The 9,448-nt window shown below is 34.6% G+C and overlaps 1 protein-coding gene across 3 annotated transcripts; it reads left to right on the top strand.

Moving 5' to 3' along the window:
• Positions 1 to 1,909: 1,909 nt before the first annotated feature.
• Positions 1,910 to 8,439, top strand: LOC127642663 (major facilitator superfamily domain-containing protein 10-like). 3 transcript variants are annotated; one of them, XM_052125223.1, is made up of 13 exons: positions 1,910 to 1,998; positions 2,943 to 3,199; positions 3,794 to 3,890; positions 3,996 to 4,099; positions 4,338 to 4,496; positions 4,626 to 4,826; positions 5,365 to 5,473; positions 5,643 to 5,754; positions 6,434 to 6,542; positions 6,720 to 6,810; positions 7,390 to 7,437; positions 7,596 to 7,685; positions 8,139 to 8,439. In XM_052125223.1, the coding sequence occupies exons 2-13, from the start codon at positions 3,050 to 3,052 to the stop codon at positions 8,240 to 8,242; spliced, it is 1,374 nt and encodes a 457-aa protein (XP_051981183.1). In that variant the 5' UTR covers positions 1,910 to 1,998; positions 2,943 to 3,049; the 3' UTR covers positions 8,243 to 8,439. The 3 variants fall into 3 exon arrangements, with proteins under 3 accessions (XP_051981183.1, XP_051981182.1, XP_051981185.1); XM_052125222.1 differs by lacking the exon at positions 1,910 to 1,998 and adding an exon at positions 2,656 to 2,801; XM_052125225.1 differs by lacking the exon at positions 1,910 to 1,998 and adding an exon at positions 2,657 to 2,801 and having other exon boundaries at positions 4,626 to 4,808.
• The last annotated feature ends 1,009 nt before the right edge of the window (positions 8,440 to 9,448 follow it).

Here is a 9,448-nt window from a genome sequence, read left to right as displayed (position 1 = left end):
AAAAGTATGTACGCTGAAAATTCACCACCATTGCGCAGAAAATCAACATGATATAGCAATTTGTAAGAAAATGGCACTCATTTGTCTTGTAATAAACAAATAAATAAATTTCCTGTAGTAGTAAACAATCATAAAAATAGGATTTATAGAAGTGTATGTACAGTGAATCCTTAAAGTATTCACAGCGCTTCACTTTTTCCACATTTTGTTATGTGGAAATTTGTAATCCTTTTTCAAAAATGGATTAAATAAATTATTTTCCTCAAAATTCTTCAAACAATACCCCATAATGACAACTTGAAAGAAGTTTGTTTGAAATCATGACACAATAAAATCCTTATTTTCCAAAACAATTAAATATATATTCTTTACAAATAACATGAATTTTCTATTTCATGAAAATCAAGACGTTTTCTTAGGGATACTCATTTAACATAAACATTCCTTTTCATAAAAATTTCTAAAGATCGTATATTTACTAAAAATAAACTTTACAGATAGTCATAAGATTAAAGTCTAAGAACAGATTCTATCTAGCATGTGAAATATTTTAGAGCACAAAGTAAAGAAAACTTAAGTCACTATGGACGAAAAATAGATAACAAGAGATAACAGTAATGTGTGAATGCTCTTTTTAAAATACTTTCATATCAACTATTGACCATTTTGTCAAGACAGTGACACATGCCTTTAACTTCAGTGCACTGCTGCTGTGTCTGTGTTCCCCAGGAAACGTCTGCTTTTCGTATAGTTCCGCCGGCGAAAATAAACAAATACATAAATTATATACATGGTCATTTAATGTTAGCTTTTCATGTTCTAGTGAACACATAACTTTATTCAACTTTATTAACATCCAAACGCGCTGATGTATTTTGTGGGCCTATTTCGTGTTTAAATTACCCCGTGACAGTTGAAACACTGAAAATGCACATAAAATATCTAAACTTTTGTTGTCTATATATATATATATATATATATATATATATATATATATATATATATATATATGTATGTATGTATGTATGTATGTATGTATGTATGTATGTGGGTGTGTGTGTGTGTGTGTGTGTATTACATTTACGCATTTAAATATTTTAACATAATTGCACCGAATTGAATAATCTTTAAAGAAATCAAATTTTGTAAATGTAATGTTTTTAATAATCAATAAAAAAACAAACAATCAAATTTAATTGCAAAATTGAAATGCGTATAGGCCTATCTAGTGTTTCGATCGTAATGTAGAACTGAAAAACATGAGTGGATGTAAAACTGTAATAAGAAATGCATGCACCTGCTTTCCAGAAATGTTAAAATAATCTGTTTGAAACATACTGGATGTAAATGTTATTTTCGCCCACCTGTATGAGTTATTAAATATTAACTCAAAAATACCACACCGTTGTGCTATTTCGACATTGTGTCAATGAACTTCCTCTTGCGGTCACTGGAAAACATTACACGGTTGCTTGTCAAACTGCTGTAAATCTGAACTTGAAAAATAAACAATACATTTAAAAATGTTGTTTATAACAATTGAATAATTGTTCATTTATTGTTTAACATTATTTAAAAAAATATAATTTTATGGAAACCCTAAAATGGCCAGTTCATGTATTCAAGATATAGACGACCTCTTGTAGCCTATAATATGGACTTTGATTGTAGCATACATTATTATGGGTCTTCCCGCTCACAACCCAAATGCAATTATGTCTAGTTCACATAAGTCTTATAGAGTCATTTGTATCTGTACCCCTTCAATGTGTGGCATTATTAAATATCTGCGCTCCACTGAATACCATCATTGCTTCGTTTTTTCAAAGTATTTACACAGTGATTTAATTGACAGAAATCATCTCTTCCTTCTATACGTCACAGTTGTGTCGTAACTGGTGAAATGAGACACCGCGCTTCCTGGTGTGTGTTCACGAGCGATGGGAGAGTTTGTGGAAATTCGCGCATCATCTGCTGCGAACTCCGATTGATCTGGAGGTAAGATATCAAACTAACTGTACCGTCTAGTTTAGAAAGAAGAAAGTCTCCAGCATAACTGTGGTATTAACGGTCAAGTATTTTCTTAATTAGTTGCAGTTAAGTAAACCGCATATGTGCCTTGAGACTATTAAGCAAACTGGATTCAAATAGCCTAACTTACAAGGTTAAATTGGTTGTCACTAATTGCCTCAGCACTTCTTTATGTATTTAAAGTATGTAATGGGTAACATATTGCACTGCCCAGAAATTGCATTAAAGGGGTAGTTCACCTAAGAATAAAAATTCTCTCAACATTTACTCACACTCATGGCATCCCAGATGTGTATGACTTTCTTTTCTCTGTTGAACACAGATGAAGAATTCTTGAAGAATATTTCAGCTCTGTGGTCCATACAATGTATCTGAATTGTGACCAGAACTCTGAAGCTCCAAAAGAACATAAAGGCAGCTTAAAAGTAATCCATATTGGTTTAATCCATGTCTTCAGAAAATATAATAGGTGTGGGTGAAAAATAGATAAATATGTAAGTCATTTTTTACTATCAATCTCCACCTTTGACCAGTCCTGATCAATAGGTCATGATATGCACAAAAAAAGCAAATCGTCAAAAAAACTAAAGAAAAATAATGTGAAAGTGAAAGTGGAGATTGATAGTAAAAAAGGACTTCAATATTGATCTGTTTTTAACCCACACCTATCATATCACATCTGAAGACATGGATTAAAACACTGATGTTGTTAAACTTAATTTGAGTTCAGCAGAAGAAAGAAAGTCATAAACATCTGGGATGGCATGAGGGTGAGTAAATGATGAGAGAATTTTCATTTTAGGTAGAACTATCCCTTTAATAACAATAACAAGAAATGACGTCAGGATATAGCCTATATTGTACTGTGTAAGCATTACTGTTTTTCAATTTGATGTTTTGTTTTTCTCCAGTGATTCCCTCTAAGAGCTGCAAATTCTGTTCATTGACCACAGGAGATGTTTTAAGGGTTCTCAGCAGTTTAAACTATTTCTGTACAACCAGTGGAAAGAGAGGAGAAATGGCAAGTGACCAAAATGCATCTGCTGAGGATGCCCGCTCTTCCAGAGTCATCAGGGTGGTCTTCTTGGCACTGCTGCTTGACTTGCTGGGTTTTACATTAATATTACCCCTGCTCCCCTCTATCCTGGACCACTACAGTCAAACTGGGGTGAGGTCAACGTTTAAAGGTTATAACTCTGATTTATTTTATGTTTGTGTGCTTTGCGGTGATTTAAACGAGCTGAAAAGGTCCTGGTTCATTATTCAAAAAGAAATGCTGCTGTACAGCCTATAACTTAGATTACTCATTTTGTACATAGCCATAGATTGTTTGACTTTACATGATGTATTTGTGAGTGTGTATTTCTCCAGCTCTGACATGTTCCTCCTACTTGTTTTTGTCTAAAACTGACAGAACATATCCTGCACAAAAGGCCTTTTTACACACTTATTATATTTCAGCTTAGTTTGTTCAAGAGTCAGGTCTGTGTAAAGCCTCCAAGCTCGGAGCAGTTCTTTCTCATTAAATGAAACTGATAATACGTTCATTCACTTTTTCATATACATTCATTCATTTTTCATTTCATTGACATGTGAGCCCAGAAATCTGCCAGAAATGCATTGTTGTGCATACAGTCTTTTTTTTTTTTACTCTGATAGATTTGTGTTCCACTTGATAGGAATGGCACCCAATTAATGTGTATCAAAAATAGCTTTCTTTTATGATTCTAATGTCTGCTGCATTACTTTTTGCATTTCACAGGATAGTGTGTACCAGTCATTACAGAGTATAGTGAACTGGTTCAGAGGTGCAGTTGGAGTTCCTATGGAAACTAAATATAACAGTGTTCTTTTCGGAGGTAACTTACTCCAGTCGATCTTGGGGGTTTGTTTAAATGAAGCACAACATTTAAATTGACCTGTTGTATTTGACCTGTTGCATCTCTTCATCTGGGGTGTCTTAGGTCTGATAGGCTCGCTCTACTCTTTTCTACAATTTCTTTCATCACCCATTATTGGGGCTCTTTCAGATGACTATGGAAGAAAACCACTGCTGCTTTTAACAACTGTAGGTATAGACTATACCATAATATGACAATTAAAATAAGCTATTGGACCCACACAGTCATAAATGTTTCTTTGTGTAATTTAAGATGTAAGTGCCATAGCCATAAGGATGGTAAACAATCAATAATTCATTGTTAATAATTGAAGTGCTCACAATGTTTCTTCAATGCCTTCATGTTTTGTCAAAGCCTTTTCCAGACCCACTAATATGAAATGGAATATTTTTCTTGTGCTTTTAGGTGGGTCTCATAGGCTCCTACATTCTGTGGGCTTTTTCTCACAGTTTTAGTATGTTCCTCCTGTCTCGGGTGGTGGGAGGAATTTGTAAGGGTAATGTCAGCCTGTGCACTGCTATTGTGGCTGACCTACCTTGTCCTAAAGCAAGAAACAAGGGAATGGTGAGTTAAATAATTTAATGAGATCATGTTTACAAGATCGTTGTTACATTTTAAAACAAACAAACAAACAAAAATCCTTCAAGCAATAACTTTATTTTGTTGGTTTATCTGTTTTTATCATATTGTCAGGCAATGATTGGTGTTGCTTTCTCCTTGGGATTCACACTGGGGCCGTTAATGGGAGCATACTTTGCTCTGAAGCTCAAAGATGCTGAGATGTTTTATCAAGGCCCTGCCATGTTGGCTGTACTTTTTTCTTTAGGGGACCTGATCTTCATTTTCCTCATGCTGCCAGAGACTTTACAAAAGGAGGTGACAGAATGCAATTCAGTGAGGCCAAACAGCAAACATTTAATAATCAATGAAAGAATCAGTTTACTGACTGAATGCTAATTAAATAAACTGACTTATTCTTGCTTAGGATATGTGATATATATTCGAGGGATAGTATATAACATAATAATAAGTATGTAATATATATTCAATTACTATATTACACTACAATCAGTTAATTGTTATAGGCCTATCTAATCTTGTTACACTCAACAAATTTATATTTTACAGCAAATGTCCATCAAATTGTATTTGATGGAATTCAAATTAACTAAATTAAATTAATGAAACTAGAAATATTTAGGAAAAAAAATTTTTTGTTAAAGATCACTCAATTCAATTTGTTGGAAATTAGTTATGAAATAAAATGCGTGAATTAACAAAAAATCATGATAGTGAATTAGCGCTTATTCTTCAAATGTTTTGTTTTCGATGGAATTTTTAAGGCCCGAATTATAATAGGTAAGTTTATTTAAATTAGTTTCATTCAAATTGTCTTTAATTATGAAACTGATGTATGTTGTCCATGGCACAGAAATCATCAGGATCGTCAGGGATTCAACAATCTGGAGATCTCCTTTCACCTGTTGCACTTTTCAATTTCACTGCTGTTACAAGAACAGAGAATCCACCATCTGAACAAAGTGAGTTCATGAAGACGTTTCACCAGATCTAGAAGTCTTATATTTAACCATTTTGAATGCTTAGCTTACTCAGTACTACTAAACATCTGTTATTGCTCTTTAAAGTGTCACAGCATTTTTTCTTTCTTCGAATCATTTTATTTTATACCTTAATTTATTTTCACAATAGAAATGCAAAATCTGAAGATGCTTGGCTTGGTTTACTTCACATATCTATTTCTCTTCTCTGGGTTGGAATTCACTTTGAGTTTTCTAACACATCAGCGCTTCCAGTTTTCAAGGTAAGGCTTAAAGTTAAGCCACTGAAACCTGTAGATAACAAGAGTTTGGTTTGAAAAATCAGTGTCTGGTTAAGATGATTCAGTATATAATGACAACCAGGCTGCAGAATATTTAAAAGAAGAAGAAAAAAAAAGCCATAGGCTGCGGTCGCTTCAGCTACACTGATGTGGCAATAGCACTAGTTGTAGGAGAGCAAACAATTGCAACAGCATTCAACTGTTAAGTGCAATGGCATTCAAGCATTTCACAAGCATTACATTATCTTAAACGGACACACTGCCCTCAGCAGATGATAATCGATTTTGAGGTCAAGATGCAACTTAAACCATGAGGTTTTGTGATCACGAAGCAGTAAAAACAGCTTTTAGGTGTATTTGTATGTGGCCATAAGGAAACAGGAAGTTAAAACAGCATTAAAATTTTAAACCAGGAAGTTTGAAGCAACTATTATCTATTATAAACAACAGGAATGGAGGGAAAGGGAACAAAGGTTGCAGAAATGTGTAGCTGCCCTTAGGATCCATGACTTCAAAACTGCTAATGCTCCACTCCCACTCTCTTGGCAAGACTTGTCTGAGGCATGGTTTTTTGCTTAAACAAACCATGACATATTGAAATCAGTGTGTCTATGAGCGATGTCTATGAGGTTTTCAGAAACACTCATTTCGTCTGTTGTAGCATGCAGCAGGGGAAGATGTTCTTTTTCATTGGCATTACCATGGCGGTGATCCAGGGCGGATATGCCCGCAGGATCAAACCAGGCCATCAGATCCAGACTCTTAGCGTGGTAAACTCTGTCATACATTACTGAATCACAAGTCAATAATAATAAAAAGAGTCATTTCAATACAACTATCTTTGAAACTCAAAATGTGACTTATTTAATTATTAACAGCTCAAAAGAGGCAGTCAAAGGCCTGTAGCTCATATCATGACTAAATATTTGTTTTCATATATGTTTCAGGCAATTGTATGCCTTATACCAGCCTTCTTGCTCATTGGAATGGCCTGGAATTTGACACTCCTCTATTCTGGCTTATTTTTGTACTCATTTGGTAAGAAAGTATGCATGTATTTACAGTATTCTCAATATCCAAATGCATGCTTTGCAACAGAGAGCTCAATTAAAAGTGCACTCAGTAATTTTTTTCCTCATTAAAAAAGTTTTACTCCCCCAAAAAGTACTTGCAATTTTGAAACATATATATAAAATCATGAGCACTTACATGAAATGAAGACTCCAGTCATATCAATAACCTTATATTCTGTTTTACATGGGGAGGGTCCCCTTGTGTGGGCTGCCATGTTAGGACCACATGACCAGTTGAATACCACAAGCCTAATCTCAATAGGTGCCCTGTGATTGGACACTTTCACTAATGGGTTAAATTAATCATGCCTGACTCATAATAGTGATTTTTAACAATGGCATTTAACTGAAAACTATTGATTTTGAATGATGCTGCATGCACGGCCCTATAGGTGTCAGTGTGCATCAATAGGTGTCAGGGTGCCAATTTCTGAGTGCACCTTTAATTGTTGTGATTTTTTAATTAATGTCTGTTTTTCATTCAATCATCCATGAATGCAGATATTTCTTTATATAGTGTTTTGTTTTGTTTTTGTGCTTGCAGCTGCTGCTATTGTTGTTCCATGCCTTTCAGCGCAGGTGTCTGGACATGGTGATTTATTTTTATTTGGATTTCTTTTTTGTCTTGTGCCATAAGATTTTCATAAATTCAATAAGAACTACAATTACATTCAATAGATTTCTCAATAATATTCTAGCCTGAATGCTGATTGGTGATAGTATCAATGATGCGTTATATTGATGTGTTAGGCTCAGCCAGTCAGAAGGGAACAGTAATGGGAATCCTTCGAAGTCTTGGAGCTTTAGCTCGAGCTCTAGGCCCCATTGTGACTTCTTCAGGTAAGCAAGAAGGATTTCTATTCAGATGTACCTTGATCCAGTTCAAACTAATTTAAACACCGCTCATAACCCATTTTACTTTCATAATCTGACACATTTTCTAGTGAAGCAGGATATTCAATGATGTAGGGTTGGACTTGATTTTATACATCAGGATATGATTGGATCATGAAAAGTGGGCTTCACATTCCAGAATGTTCCTAAGTGGTTTGAAGGGAGGGGCTGTTATAGAGTCAGTTTAAAGTTCATGTTGAATTTAAATGTCTTATTTGGTTTACTAGGTTGTTTAAATGTACATGATGCTTAATGTAAACATAATGTATGATTACAGTGCATGGAAATGTCTCATCTATAATACCAATATAATTTATTCACAAATCAATCTTTATTTTTGTGTGTAATATTTTTGCACCTCACAACCACAAAATATAATAAAATTTTTCTTTTTTATAGTGTATTGGTTGGCTGGAGCCGAATTATGCTTTATAGCTAGTTCAGCATTCTTTATAGTCCCTCTGGTTTTACTGAGCAGACTGAAAAGACAGAAGGAGGAGTAACGTCGAGAGTTTTAAGAAATAACTGTTGTGTCATTAGGGCTCAAACCTCTTCTCCATTGTTGCCTTAGTGTCACTTAAGAAAGTTTCAATTGAAATGTTTACAGTGTACACAATATAACAACACTTATACATGTACATGAACATTCTTAATGTACTGTATTTTGTTTATTTTGGATATGTTAATGCCTCTTTACTTGCTGAACTAATATATATATATATATATATATATATATATATATATATATATATATATATATATATATATACACACACACACACTTCTTAATCAGATTTTTAAATAAAGATGATCATTGTCAACCAGAGTTTATTTATTTATTTATTTGTTTATTCATTTATTTATTTGCTTGGTAATGCGTTTGGATACACAGCAGTAGAAAAATGTGTTGTCTTGAGGGTTCTTCAAGCGGTGATTGGACAGATTACTGCTGAGGGTGCGTTCACTTCATAAAGTGTCACAATTAGTCTTCGTGTTTTATAACTATTTAAATGGGCCTGGGTAGCTCAGCGAGTAAAGACACTGATTACCACACCTGGAGTCGCAAGTTCGAATCCAGGTCATGCTGAGTAACACCAGCCAGGTCTCCTAAGCAACCAATTGGCCTGGTTGCTGGGGAAGGTAGAGTCACATGGGATAACCTCCTTGTGGTCGCTATAATGTGGCTCTCGGTGGGGCGTGTGGTGAGTTGTGCGTTGTTGCCGTGGAGAATAGCGTGAAGCCTCCACAAGCGCTATGTCTCCATGGTAACATGCTCAACAAGCCACGTGATAAGATGCACAGATAGATGTCTCAGACACAGAGGCAACTGAGATTCGTCCTCCGCCACTAGAGTGCATTGGGAATTGGGTATTCCAAATTGGGGAAGAAAATAAATATTACAATTATTAAAATGATATCCAATTAATAGGAAAACATATTTTGGTATCAGAATTAGAATGAGCTTTATTGCCAAGTATATTCTTACACATACAAGGAATTTGTCATGGTGACAGGAGCTTCCTGTGCAAAACAATACAAAAACAGCAGCAAGACATGGATAATAATAATAAAAAATAGTGATACAGATATGTACATACACACATTTTCTTTTTTGTAATGGTAAATGAAATGGTCATTTCTTTCATCTCTCTTGTCAGACAAGGATTTATCAGGACATTTTTACTGGGGCACAGCAGAATTTTAGTGGG

The sequence above is a fragment of the Xyrauchen texanus genome, chromosome 4 (genome assembly GCF_025860055.1).
Source record: "Xyrauchen texanus isolate HMW12.3.18 chromosome 4, RBS_HiC_50CHRs, whole genome shotgun sequence".
Lineage (NCBI taxonomy): Eukaryota > Metazoa > Chordata > Actinopteri > Cypriniformes > Catostomidae > Xyrauchen > Xyrauchen texanus.
The sequence above is the reverse complement of the archived record's forward strand: the minus strand, read 5'-3'. Positions and strand labels throughout refer to the sequence as shown.